The 15,018-nt window shown below is 48.9% G+C and overlaps 1 protein-coding gene across 6 annotated transcripts in view; it reads left to right on the top strand.

Moving 5' to 3' along the window:
* The window catches only part of CPLANE1 (ciliogenesis and planar polarity effector complex subunit 1), a 1,992,329-nt gene that overhangs the window by 1,964,984 nt on the left and 12,327 nt on the right, over positions 1-15,018 (top strand). For all 6 annotated transcript variants that reach the window (XM_069221234.1, XM_069221235.1, XM_069221236.1 and 3 more), the window contains one exon: positions 1,971-2,137. In XM_069221234.1, the coding sequence (XP_069077335.1) occupies positions 1,971-2,137 (167 nt within the window). The remainder of the gene's footprint in view (positions 1-1,970; positions 2,138-15,018) is intronic.

Raw genomic sequence — 15,018 nt, 5'->3', positions numbered from 1 at the left:
GCTCAGAAATGTATGAGTTTTCTATAAATTTTATTATTATTATGATTATTATTAACTATAATTGAGATAGAGGGTCTTCATGCTCGCACCCTCCACCCACGCTGGATACAATGTTTATCAACCATACTGCTGTCTATTCAGATTCAAGCATGTGAATTTATGAAAGATCCAATACTGGATAAGAAAACAAGTTACTTACCTGTAACTACAGTTATCCAGTATTGGTATCTTTCATAAATTCACATGCGACCCACCCTCCTCCCCTTTGATGCTCACATTCCTCTCAGGTTTTTAAATTTTCACTCCCGTGCTGGAAAATCTGAGGAAGGGAGCTTCTCTGGAGAAGGTTCTAGAGGGTGCTGGTGCCTGATTGGACAGCAGGCAGGTTTGGGTCCTTTCACAAAAGGACATGGATAGGCTATATGAGCAAGCTCTGACTCCATTATAGCCTATGGCAAAAAAAAAATTATTTATTATTTATTGCTATTTTATGTACCGTGGGACTCCCACTTCGACGACGGGGATGATTCAAGCATGTGAATTTATGAAAGATACCAATACTGGATAACTGTAGTTACAGGTAAGTAACTTGTTTTCTTCCTGGCCACAGATTGACAAAGGCACTCACCCCATGTGGCCAGAAACCCGTCTGGATGTGGCAGGCTGCCAGGAACTGGTCAGCCTAACACTAGAAATTGGACTGGTATACAGGGGGCATCTTGAAGATACCCTCTGTGTGCATTTTTCAATAAATCCCACATTGGCGACAGTGTGGATTTAATGTGCTGAGAAGTTTGATACCAAACTTCCCAGAATTCAGTGTAGCCATTATGGAACTATGGAGTTCGTATTTGACAGACTCTCAGACCATATACTATTTATGGCTACCCTGCACTTACAATGACTAAGGTTTGGTTTAGACACTGTACGGGCATAGTGCTTATGCAACTGTGCCCTCACCTGTGGTATAGTGCACCCTGCCTTAGGGCTGTAAGGCCTGCTAGAGGGGTGACTTACCTATGCCACAGCCAATGGGTTGTGGGCATGGCACTCTAAGGGGAGTGCCATGCCGACTTGGTCTTTTTCTCCCCACCAGCACACACAAGCTGTGAGGCAGAGTGCATGTGCTGAGTGAGGAGTCCCCAGGGTGGCATAATACATGCTGCAGCAATTAGAGACCTTCCCTGGCAACAGGGCCCTTGGTACCAGGGGCACCATTTACAGGGGACGTATCTGTGTGCCAGGGCTGTGCCAATTGTGGGAACAAAGGTACAGTTTAGGAAATGAACACTGGTGCTAAGGGCCTAGTTAGCAGGGTCCCAGCACACTTTCAATCATAACTGGCATCAATAAAAAGCAAAAAGTCAAGGGGTCACAATGCCAAGGAGGCATTTCTTTACAAGATGACAAAAAAACTCCACATAGGTGTGTCTCTGAACATTCATCTTGACCATCAAGTCATTATCTACTAATCCATTCATAAAGTGTTACAGGCTGCAGGATTCTAGAATGCCTATGAAATCTTCATTACACACTATTCCTCTTCTTCATGTCGCTGGAAGAATTTGTCTTCTGTAAGGACCCAGTTGCTGAAGTAATTTTAACAAATAAATCATTCATCACGTTCTTGGATTTTATCTGTGTAACTCATGGGTATGATTTGAAGCAACTGGATTTTGGGAGCCTTGCATGGGAATGCTGATGTCACTACCTTTGGGGTTGACTGTTGTGAAGCAAATGGCTCAAGCTGTCATCACCATGATCCTCTAAATTCACTGAGTTAATTCTACTTATACAATATCTCATCATAAACTCAGTTTCCAGAAATAGCTCACTGATAAACTCAACGTTAATACATTAAGTATACTTGTTAAAATTACTCTTTAGTTTCAGAACAATGAACAGTTTTACATTACTGTGTATAATAAGTTTAGAGGTACAAAGGTTTATCGTTTTTCTTGTTGTCTTAGGCTTAGCATTTGATAGATCAGGAAAAGAAATTTTCAGAAAACCAACAAAACAAGCAGCAGAATGCCAAACAAACGAAACTGGACTAGAGAATGAAGACAGTGACTCTCTAAGTCATTGGGAAGTACCTGATGAAATCAACAGAATTCTCAACAGCAGTCAAGATGCAGTGAGTATTTGGTTGATTGTTAAAATAAAATCTATTCTCTTGCAGTGTGCTCCATGTCCCTGTTTGAAGTGATTTTTTAAGTTTTCTTTTTTGTGTCTAAAACTATTCATTACAAATTGCAAACAAAAATGTATTGATTTATTTCATGTTTCCACAGGAACACCACTTCAATACAAATCATCCATTTGCATTTCTTTAATCAATATAATCAATTTAAAAGATGAGTCATATTTACAGAGAGGTAAAATATCAATTCAGGTAGTCTAGCTACATAAATTTACATTAAGTATACCTGTTAAAATTACTCTTTAGCTTTAGAACAATGAACAGGATTATATTACTATGTATAATAAGTTTAGAGGTACAAAGGTTTATAATTTTTCTAGTTGTTTTATGCTTAGCATATGATAGATCAGGAAAATAAAATTTCTGAAAATGAACAAAACAAGCAGCAGTATGCCAAACAGACGAAACTGGACTAGAGAATGAAGAGAGCGACTCTCTTTTCTTCCCTCGTCAGCCTACGCGCAGATCTGGAGAAGAGCTACATCAGTCATTTTTTGACTACATCGACATTTTTGTCATATTTTTGACGAGTTCGTGGATGCGTCGAGGGATATCCCACAAGACTGGATTCTAACCCTGCGACTCCTGTCACTGAACTATGTCGGTGATGGATCCGCACCTCGTATTCTTATGCTGTTTGGAGCGCGATTACAACCCAAAGTCGTGCTACAAGTGTCGGGCCATGAACTCAAAGGCTTTGAGGGAGCGGTCCCTAAAGCTCAAGACGGCCGACACTCGACTCAGCGGCACACATTGTCTCGTTCGAGAGGAAGGTCTCAAGATCAGCCGCGTAGTCACCACCACTCTTCGTCCTCCAAGTCATCGGGACATTTGGGTCACAAAAAGAAGAAGTCGAAGAAAGACAAGTGTTCTTCGACTTCACCCTGTCGATCGGATGATACAATGCGGGAAGAGTGTTGACGCTCTAGACCTCCATTAACGGAGCCGCCGCCTTCTGGGTCGGCTCCGCATTTCCCCGACTTCCCGGGAGCTGGAGCCACCCCCGCCCAACTCAAAGAATTTTACGAAGCCATGCGCCTAATTTTTGGGCGGTCCGACCCACCTTCGGAGGCTTCGGGCACAGGTGAGTTGGTTGGGATCTCTTCGATTTCAAAGCCATCGGCTTTGGCCTCAGCTCCGGAAGGCCCCTCCGGATCCAATCGTGGATCCATCCTGATGCCGGTCGTGCCACGGCGACCTTCCCCGGCGTCGGGTCAGACGTTAACGCTCCCGACGCCGGTTGGGCCCACAGTCGACGTCGATCCCATCCTAATACCTGACGACCTGGAGCCGGAACGACACCGATCAACGCCGGTTCTGTTCTCTATGGGCTATCCTGGGCCCAGGGTTGATCCAGACCCTTATTCTTGTGGGTATGGATACGGGGAGAGTGGACTGGGTACAGGATAGGGGTGATGCCAGTGGACTAGACCTCTCCCCTGACACTGGTATGCTCTCTCCTCCTAGCGTGGCGACAGAGGAGGGTGCTTCTTACTCTGTGATGGGGAGTAGGGCGGCTGAGGTCCTGGACCTCGAGCTTCCTTCTGTGGACGTTAGGCCTAACATCCTAACCGATGTGCTTCAACCGGGTCTTCCTCTTCTGAACCCCTTTTACCCTTCAATGAAGCACTGACAGACGTCCTTTTGGGTGCTTGGTCCAAACCCAGTACAGGGGCTCCTTTGAATAGGACGATTGCCCACCACCATCCGCCTGCGCTGTCAGACCCAAAATTCCTGACCCAACACCCCATGCCTGAGAGCCTTGTCATCCAGGCTTCTTCTTCATCTGGCACATTACCTGCCACACCCCCAGATAGGGAATCAAAAAGACTGGATAATTTGGGGAAGAAGTTGTTTTCTTCCAACAGCCTAGGATGCGGTCCTTGCACACCGCATGCCTTTTGGGCAGCTGCTCTCATACTCTCTGGTCGCGCAAGTGCTGCCTGTAGTTCTGAAAACGAGGGGCCCGGACTGTCCTGCCCCAAGCTGTAACAGATGGGAGGGATGCAGCTAAGTTCATGATTCATTGTGGACTGGATACGACCGACTCTCTGGGCAGATCGGTTGCATCAACGGTGGCATTGAGACGCCACGCCTGGCTGAGAACATCTGGATTTTCGGGGGATGTCCAGCAATCCTTGATGGACATGACATGCCCTTTGATGGCACATGTCTCTTCAGAGACAAGGAGGACTTGGGCTCGAGCGCTTTAAGGATTCCTAAGCCACGGCCTGGTTCCTTGGCCTCACGCTCGCACCCAGGCCCCAGCAGTCCACCTTTTGTCACTTTCGTGGCTACGGAAGGGGCACCCAACCGCATCCTTTTCTACCTGGCCACAGACCCGCGCGCGCTGTACAGCCCCTGTGTGGCTGTGGCCACGGGATCCCACGTTCGCGGGGATCAGGGAGCCAGCGGGTCGCCCAGTCCACCCCCGGCTCCTCCTCAGCCTCCAAGCCTTCCTAGTCCGCAGGTACATCAGGAGCCAGTAGGTGGCAGGATACCCCCTCACCTGCCCAAATTGTCCAAAGGGGCTACTCCTTCCCCTTCACGATATCTCCTCCAGCCATGCCACCTTCATACAGTCAGATATCGGAGGATCATATTTCGCTTCTCTGCGAAGGAGTGCAAGCTATTTTGGCCACAGGAGCTATAGAGAGGGTTCAGTTGCCAGAAGTAGGTCATGGTTGCTATTCCAGCTTCTTTCTGGTTCCGAAAAAGGACAAAGGTCTTCGACCTATATTAGATCTTCGGTCCCTCAAACTCTTCCTAAAAAAGGAGAAGTTCAAAATGTTGACATTGGCTCAGGTCCTACCTGCCCTGGATCACGGAGACTGGATGGTACCGTTGAATTTACAGGACGCATACTTCCCCATTCCCGTCTGTCCGGCCCACCGGCGTTACCTGCGATTTGTGGTAGGGCACGAGCACTTTCAGTTTACCGTGCTCCCCTTTGGCCTTACCAGTGCCCCTCGGGTGTTCACAAAAGTGATGGCAGTGGTGGCAGCTCATCTGCGTAGGTTAGGGGGTCCCAGTCTTCCCCTACCTCGACGATTGGCTGTTAAAGCCGAAATCGCCCCAGAAAGTCATCTCCCACCTCCAGACTACGGCAAACCTCCTGCATTCGATGGGGTTCACTATCAACGTGTCGAAATCACACCTGACTCCTTCTCAGACACTCCCTTTCATCAGAGCTGTTCTGGATACAGTGCAGTTTCGGGCAAATCCTCCCAAAAAGCGAGTCCAGGATATTTGGGCTATGATACCGATGTTTCAGCCTCTGTCTTGGATTTCAGTGAGAGTGACTCTGAGACTGCTGGGCCTCAAGGCCTCCTGCATCCTGCTGGTTCAAAATGCAAGATGTCATTTGCGGGCTCTGCAGTGGGACCTGAAGTTCTAGTGGGCGCAACATCAGGGGAATCTCTCCGACAAGGTCCAGATCTCGGAAGGGGCTGCGAAATACCTGCAGTGGTGGTAAACGAATCAGGATTGGGTCAAGGGCAGATCCCTCTCCTTTCCCCAACCAGGTCTTATGGTCGTGACGGATGCGTCACTCCTGGGATGCGGTGGCCACATGGGAGAGGCAGAGGCGGAAACCGGCCTCCATCTCAATCATCTGGAGCTACGAGCGATTCGATTAGCATTGAAAGCATTTCTTCCCTCCCTAAAAGGGAAAGCAGTACAGGTGTTTACAGACAACACCGCTGCGATGTGGTATTGCAACAAATAAAGGCAGAGCTACTTGAATGTCAGAGCAGACAAACTCAGCCGACGATGCATGGTCAACCACGAATTGCGTCTGAGGTGGCACAAGGTTTCTTCCTGCAGTGGGGAGAACCTTGGTTAGACTTGTTCGCCTCCATAGAGAACGTGCAATGTCAGCTGTTTTTGCGCATTGGAGCTTCCAAGGCGGCACTCACTCGACGACACTTTTCGTAGCGAGTGGAACTCTGGCCTCCTGTATGCCTTCCCGCCAATACCACTTCTGCCCAGAGTTATGAAGAAGATCAGGCAAGGCCGGGCCCAAGTAATACTGGTTGCTCCGGACTGGGCACGGAGAGTCTGGTAACCTGAGCTTTTGAACATGGCCATAGCTCCTCCGATCATACTGCCTCTTCGGGAGGATCTTCTGTTGCAGCAGCAGGGGAAGGTCCTCCACCCGAGCCTGTCAACTCTGCGACTTCTTGTGTGGAGATTGAGGGGCGACAGTTGACGCCTTTCGATTTGCCACCCGAAGTCTGTGACATTATCTTGGCAGCCAGGCGTCCCTCAAACAAAACTGTATACGCCTGTCGTTGGAAGAAATTTGTGGCATGGTGCATCAACAATTCTGTTGATCCTCTATCTGCTCCTCTCTCTCAAGTTCATCTTATTCTTTCCCTTGCCCCCGGCAGGGTTCCACCTTGGGCACTTTTAAGGGATATCTCTCGCTTTCTTAAGGTTACCTGATCAGCCTTCCTTATTTAAATCTTCAATAATTGGGAGGTTTCTTAAAGGCCTCACACATCTCTTTCCTCCTATCCCATTCATCATGCCCCAATGGGATCTCAACCTGGTCTTAACTTACCTAATGTGTACCCCGTTTGAACCGCTTCACAACTGTCCTCTAAGGCTCTTAACTATAAAAACTGTCTTTTTAGTTGCCATTACTTCTGCCCGCAGAGTTAGTGAACTCCAGGCTCTATCATCTAAGCCCCCTTTCTTGCCATACATCCTGACAAAGTGGTGCTTCGTACGAGGGTTTCTTTTCTATGTAAGGTAGTGACACCCTTCCATGTTGGACAGTCCATCACATTGCCCTCCTTTTAAGCACCCCAACTTCCCTCTCATGAAGAGGAGAGACTCCACAGTCTGGGCCCAAAAAGAGTGTTGGTGTTGTATCTTGATCATAATAAAGACTTCTGGGTGGACGTTCAACTTTCTGTGGGATATGTGGGTGCAAAGAAGGGAAAGGTGGTGCATAAGAGGATCGTTTCAAGATGGGTACTCTTATGCATCAAAATATGCTATGCTCTGGCTAAAAAGCAACCCCCTTAAGGTTTGCGAGCTCACTCCTCCAGAGCTACTGCTGCTACCACAGCGCTATCACGGGCCATTCCAGTCCTGGATATTTCTCAGACATCTCTGCACACTTTTACCAAGCACTACTGCCTGGACAATGAGGTCCGAAGGGATTGCTACTTTGGCCGCTCGGTCCAGCAGGACTTTTTGGTGTGATCTTAGTTCACAGGCCCACCACCGGGGATGGTGTTTCTCTGGTATCTATTCAAAGGTAAGGAATCTGCAACTAGAAGTCTCTATCAGATGTACAAGTTACTTACCTTTGGTAACGAAATATCTAGTAGAGACCTATTATAGTTGCAGATTCCTTACCGACCCGCCCATCCTCCCCACACTGCGAACTGATTTCTAAGGACAGGAACTTTCCCTTGAGGACCCTAGTTTTGGCGCACCACTCTGTGTTATTTATGACTGCTACTGGCGTGGAAAGTTGTGAAAAGAAACTCATGTCGGCGCGCTGGGGTGGTGCCTGTATACAACTGCAACGTCATCACGGCGAGCACGACACCCGCGGAGTCGACAGACGCCACCTGAAGATGCGCAGAGGATACTGCTCGAAGAAATAGCTCGGGATCCAGTCTGACATCTGGGGAAATTCAAAGGTAAGGAATCTGTAACTAGAATATGTCTCTGTAGGACGTTGGTTCTGTATATACTATCTCAAAGTGAGAGATAGTGTGCACAGAGTCCAATGGTTCCTATTAGAGGTTGATAGTGGCAAAATTAGATAATACTAAAGCTCTATTTTGAGGTAGTGTGGTCGAGCAGTAGGATTATCAGAGGGTAGTGTTAAGCATTTGTTGTACACACGCAGGCAATAAATGAGGAACACACACTCAAGGACTTAACTCCAGGCCAATAGGTTTTATATAGAAAATGTTATTTTCTGTATTTTAGAACCACAAGATTCAAGATTTGAGGTAAGTACATAAAATGCAAGGTACTTCACACAGGTAATTATAGAACTTTGATTTAAAACAGTAGTACACACAGTTTTGGTTAAAATGGCAATAAGCTATTTTAAAATTGGACACAGTAAAAAAATCAACAGTTCCTGGGGGAGGTAAGTTTTGGTTAGTTTTTGCAGGTAAGTAAAGCACTTACACAGTCAGTCTCCTGGGCATAGGCAGCCCACTGTTGGGGGTTCAAGGCAACCCCAAGGCCACAGCATCAGCAACATGGGGCTGATCAGGTGCAGAGGTCAAAGGAGGCCCCAAAACACATAGGCGCCTATGAAGCACAGGGGTGCTTTGTTCCCAATCTGTAAGTACCTGCGTCCTCTGGGAGGAGGCCAGGGGGGGTTTGTAGAGCACTGGGTGGGACGCACACAAGCACACAGCGTCCTTGTAAATGGTACCCATGGTACCAAGGGCCCTGATGCCAGGGAAGGTCTCTAAGGGCTGCAGCATGTCTTAAGCCACCCTGTGGACCCCTCACTCAGCACATGCACACTGCCTCACAGCTTGTGTGTGCTGGTGGGGAGAAAATGACTAAGTCGACATGACACTCCCCTCAGAGTGCCATGCCAGCCTCACACTGCCTGTGGCATAGGTAAGTCACTCCTCTAGCAGGCCTTACAGCCCTAAGGTAGGGTGCACTAAACCACAGGTGAGGGCATATATGCATGAGCACTATGCCTCTACAGTGTCTAAGCAAAACTTTAGACATTGTAAGTGCAGGGTAGCCATAAAGAGTATAAGGTCTGGGTGTTTGTCAAACTCAAACTCCACAGTTCCATAATGGCTATACTGAAATCAGGAAGTTTTGTATCAAACTTCTCACCACAATAAATCCACACTGATGCCAGTGTGGGATTTATTGTACAATGCACCCAGAGGACATTTTAGAGATGCCCCCTGAATTCCAGTCCAACTCCTAGTGCTAGGCTGACCAGTTTCTGCCAGCCTGCCACATCCAGAGCGGGTTTCTGGTCACAGGAGGTGAGTGCCTTAGTCACTCTGTGGCCAGGCACAAAGCCTGTACTGAATGCTGGAACTGTAATACCTGGCAGTGAGCCTCAAAGGCTCAAGCCTGGTGTTACAGCGCCCCAGGGTACTCCAGATAGTGGAGATGCCTGCCCCTTCGGACACAGCCCCCACTTTTGGTGGCAAGTACGGAGGAGATAATGAGAAAAACAAGGAGGAGCCACCCACCAGTGAGGACAGCCCCTAAGGTGTCCTGAGCTGAGGTGACCCCTGCCTTAAGAAATCCTTCATCTTGTTTTGGAGGATTCCCCCAATAGGATTAGGAGTGTGCCCTCCTACCCGCAGGGTAGAAATGTGCAGTGCCCTGGCAGTGGGCTTCAAAGGGATTAGCACCTTTGAAACTCGATCCCCAGGCCTGCTGCTAGCAGCAGATGGTCAACCCCTTTGCAAACCCCCACTTTGGGCAGGGGCTAAGGCGGGGAAACTACACAAAGGGTAGGAGGAATGACTCTACCTGGCATGCACCAACCCTAAGGTGTTGCCTGTGAGGTGGATACTCCATTTCATGTTCCTCCATCTTGGATGGAAGGAAAATAGCCAATCAGGGAGAGGGAAGTGACCTTTCCCACAGGAATTGGTCACTGTAGTGGGTATAGTCTCCCAAAGGTAGGTGTTCCATTGGACACTACCAGGTTCCCCCTAAAAAGTCCACTAAATTCAGTATTTAGTGGATATCCCTAGACCAGGTAATCAGATTTGATGGACAAAAAGAAGACCAGCAACAAAAAGATCCAAGGCACGTGTACTGTGGACCTGCTGCACAAAGAAAAAGGGCCAAACCCTACCTTTTGCACCCAGGACCTGACAATTCCTGCTAATGAGTTGCTGGACAACTGAAAAAACTCAAAAGAACCCCCGAGGACCTCCAGGCTCTGTAAAGCGCTTAAGAATTCCCTCCAGAGTGGAGGTACCACTCTGCAACAAGAAGAAACCAGTAAACCAGTGAGGGCTACTTCACTGACCAGCTGCTAACTCCTGAACTGGAAGTCGCAGCTGGACCCGATGACACACAGATGACCGCGAGAATAAACCCTGCAGGTGTACCAAGTTTGGTGTCTCAAGAAAGGACTCTGCAGCCTCCGTATCAGCAAAGGCCCGACACCCAAAGTGACCTCTGCACCCAATGTACACAACCCGAAGTGACGCCAACCAATGGTGACAGTAAGATTCCCCAGCAGTCCAGAGTCCGACTTCACTCAGGTTTCACCCTTCTTGGATTCCCTCAAGTTGCCTGCAGCCTCTGCATGCAGGCCCCCTCTCCTGCATCCGTGTGGTGAGAGAAAACCTGATACCTCCAACAACCAGTGCAGCTGTTGCCCCTGATCCTATCTGAGGTTGGTCACTGGTGCAACTGACTTCCCCCGGATCCTCTGAGCTCAAGTCCCACCTGGGTTCGCCTCTGCTGGACTCCCCGACGGCACCTGCAGCACTGTCCTGCTAGCGAGCTTCAAAGGGCTCACCACCCTCAACCTCCAAGCCTGCTGCTAGCAGCAGATGGCTGCCCTTGTATCAAACCCCCACGTTTGGCGGGACCAACAGCAGGAAAACCACACAAAGGACAACCCAGCTTGCACCAGCCCTAGGGTGTTGCATGCGACGTGACCCCTCCATTTCATTTTCCTCCATCTTGCATGGAAGGAAAATAGCCAACCAGGGGTAAGGAAGTGACCTCTGTAGGAAAGTGCCATTTTCTGGCATAGTTACCCCCACTTTTTAGCTGATGTCAGTGAGTGTTGTGACTGTAGTTCACTGGGATGCTGCTAACCAGGACCCCAGTGACTGCTCTCTCCCCTAAATGTAGGCACTTGTAACTTCTTACACCCACAATTGGTATACTGGTGCACCCATGTAAGTGCCCAGTATGTTGGTACCTAGGTACCCAGGGCCATGGTACACCAGGGATCCCCTATGGGCTGCAGCATGTATTATGCCACGCATGGGAGCCTATGCAAACTGTGACTGCAGGCCTGCTATTGCAGCCTGCATGAAATGGTGCATGCACCCATCCATACCGAACGTGACCACTGCACTCAGAAATTATAAGTCACCGCTCTGGTAGGCCCTTCAGCCCAAGGGTAGGGTGTAGGAGGCTGGCCCTCTATGTAGTGTGCAAAGCTAGGCACACTGTGCAGGGGTCCAGACCACCACACCTTGGTTTTACAGGGGTAAAAACTAGATCACCTAATGCTCTAAATTTTAAGGTGGCTTGGTCAAGCAGTTAGGCCAATCTTGGAGAAGTGCAAGGCATTTGTTTGTATTCCCAGTATCAAGCTTGCAACCCACACACTCAAAGGACTAACTTGAGACCAATTTCTAAAAAATACTTCCGATTTGTATGTAATTTTTAAGACCAGGATTATCAAAAATGGATAAGTACTTATTGAGGAATGAATGCTTGAAATTTAATGAAAATAGTATTTTTGTGCATAGCTAGAAATCAATGAATCAATGAAAAGTCACCTTTAAAAATACATATAAAATTGTACAGTTGGTTGCCAGCTGGAAAAGTTTGGGCGGTCTCTGGAGCTGGTGCAGGGCCACTGCGGGGGACCACTTGGAAAAGCATTGCACAGGTAAGTTTAAAGGTGGTTCCTTGGGGTCCCTATGGAGCTTCGAGGTTGCAAGGGGTGAGGGACCCTTAGGGGCTCAGCAGGTTCTTCATTGCAGGGTACAGGGCGTTGAAGTGCAAAGCGAATCGGTGAGCCAGGAGCTGTGTGCAAAGATACCCTTTGGAGCTGGAGGTAAGTCAGTTCAAGGGTCATTTGAAGGACAACGGGGGTAACTCTGGCAGGAGGTTCGGGGTGTTCCTGAAGTTCCTCAAATGGGGCTTCCTCCTGGTCCTCTTTCAGCCCCGGGCCAGCTGGTTTTCCTGGTGTCTGACGTTGGCTGACCAGTACCCAGGGTATTGATGCGGTTTGGCCACTGGAGGGTCGTCTCTCAGTGGCAGGCTGGCACAGACCAGTCAGTCCTGCACCAAAGGATGGGGTAAAATACTGGGGGCATCTCTAAGATTAATTTTTTTATAAATCCAACACTGGCATCAGTGTGGGTTTATTATTCTGAGAAGTTTGATACCAAACTTCCCAGTATTCAGTGTAGCCATTATGGAAATGTGGAGTTCCTTTTGACAAACTTTCAGATCATATACTCTTTATGGCTACCCTGCACTTACAGTGTCTAAGATTTGGCTTAGACACTATAGGGGCATAGTGCTCATATAACTATGCCATCATCTGTGGTATAGTGCACCCTGCCTTAGGGCTGTAAGTCCTGCTAGAGGGGTGACTTACCTATGCCACAGGCATAGGGGAGTGCCATGTCGACTTAGTCATTTTCTCCCCACCAGCACACACAAGCTGTGAGGCAGCTTGCATGTGTTGAGTGAGGGGTCCCCAGGGTGGCATAATACATGCTACAGCCCTTAGAAACCTTCCCTGGCCACAGGGCCCTTGGTACCAGGGGTACCATTACAAGGGACTTATCTGGGTGCCAGGGCTGTGCCAATTGTGGAGACAAAGGTACAGTTTAGGGAAATAACACTGGTGCTGGGGCCTGTTTAGCAGGGTCCCAGCACACTTTCAATCATAACTGGCATGCTTGACCAATAAGATGCAGGAGCCATGAGTCCCAGCAGCCTCAGAGTCTGTCTCACCGAAATCCAGGATACAGGCCGAAACATCGGTATCATAACCTGAATATCCTGGACTCGCTGCTCGGTAGGATACTGCATTGTGTCCAGAACAGCTACGATAAAAATGAGCTTCTGAGAAGGAGTCAGGTGTGACTTCAGCACATTTATAGTGAACCCTAGCGAGTGCAGGTGGTTTGCCATCGTCTGGAGATGGGTGACGAGAGCCTGGGGCATGAGAACCACGCGGAGCCGGATGACGCACGCAGATCTGAACGACACCACCCGACGGCACGCACAGGGTACTGCTCAGCAGAAAAATACCAAATATATCTCAGAGGATATACTCCCTTAGGAGGTAAGTAAAATACACAAAATATACACACAAACCAAAATCAGGTAAGTAAACAGTTAGAAAAGTAGTGCAAACACTTTAGAATACAATAGGAATCAATAGGCCTAGGGGCAACACAAACCATATACTAAGAAAGTGGAATGCGAACCACTGAGGGACCCCAGGCCTAGTGTAGGTTGTAGAGGGTCGCTGGGAGTGTAAGAAAACACTAAGGGTGTCCAAGATATCCCACCTCAAGACCCTGAAAATTAGGAGTAAAGTGACCCTACTCCCCAGAAACAAACTAAAGTAGTGATAGGAGATTCTGCAAAGACCACTACAGACTGCAAAGCACTGAAGATGGATTCCTGGACCTGTAAAGGACCAAGTCTAAGAGTCACAAAAGTGTCCGGGGGGCAGGAGCCCACTAAACCCCGGATGAAGGTGCAAAATGACTTCCTCCGGGTGGAAGAAGCTGAAGATTCTGCAACAACAGAAGGTGCCAGGAACTTCTCCTTTGCCCAGAAAATGTCTCCCGGAATGCTGGAGGATGCAGAGTTGTTTCTTTTGAGAAAGACCGCAGACAAGCCTTGCTAGCTGCATAGGTCGTGGTTGAAGAAAAAGGGTGCTGCCCGAGCCCAGGAAGGACCAGGAGGTCGCCACTTGGAAGAGGAGACAGAGGGGCCCCTCAACAACACAGAGCCCACGCACAAGAAGGCAGCACCCGCAGAAGTACTTGATCACAGGTTCAAGAAAACTGAGCACAGCGTTCGTCTAAACACTACAAAAGAGGGTCCCACGAAGCCGGTGGTCAACTCAGCAAGTTGAGCAATGCAGGACGGAGTGCTGGGGACCTGGGCTAGTCTGTGCACGAAGGATTCCTTGCAAAAGTGCACAGAAATCCTAGCAGCTGCAGTTCACGCAGTACACAGGATTACTGTCTGGTGAGGAGAGGCAAGGACTTACCTCCTCCAAATTGGATAGATGGACCACTGGACTGTTGGGGTCACTTGGATCCACTACCTGAGTTCCAGGGACCACCCTCGTCATGATGAGAGGGGACCCAGAGGACCGCTGAAGCTGAAGTTTGGTGCCTGCATTAGCAGGGGGAAGATTACATCGAACCACAGGAGATTTCTTCTTGGCTTCCAGTGCAGGGTGAAGGCAGACAGCCCCCAGAGCATGCACCACCAGGAAACAGTCGAGAAAGCCAGCAGGATTAGGCGCTACAATGTCGCTGGTAGTCATCTTGCCACTTTGTTGCAGTTTTGCAGGCATCCTGGAGCAGTCAGCGGTCGATCCTTGGGAGACGTTGAAGAGAGAGGTGCAGAGGAACTCTGGTGAATTCTTGCATGTCATTATCTGAGGAAAAGCCCACTGGAGAGACCCTAAATAGCCCTCAAAGGAGGATTGGCCACCTAGTCAGGTAAGCACCTATCAGGAGGGGTCTCTTACGTCACCTGCTGGCATTGGCCACTCAGAGGCCTCCATTGTGCTCTCACACCTCTGGATTCAAGATGGCAGAGGACTGGGACACACTGGAGGAGCTCTGGGCACCACCCCTGGGTTGGTGATGGACAGGGGAGTGGTCACTCCCCTTTCCTTTGTCCAGTTTCGCGCCAGAGCAGAGACTTGGGGTTCCCTGAACCAGTGTAGACTGGCTTATGCAAGGAGGACACCATCTGTGCCCTTCAAAGCATTTCCAGAGGCTGTGGGAGGCTACTCCTCCCCAGCCCTTAACACCTATTTCCAAAGGTAGAGGGTGTAACACCCTCTCTCAGAGGAAATTCTTTGTTCTGCCTTCCTGGGA

The sequence above is a fragment of the Pleurodeles waltl genome, chromosome 1_1, assembly GCF_031143425.1.
Source record: "Pleurodeles waltl isolate 20211129_DDA chromosome 1_1, aPleWal1.hap1.20221129, whole genome shotgun sequence".
NCBI classification, from domain to species: Eukaryota; Metazoa; Chordata; class Amphibia; order Caudata; family Salamandridae; genus Pleurodeles; species Pleurodeles waltl.
This window is presented reverse-complemented; position numbering and strand designations above follow the sequence as displayed.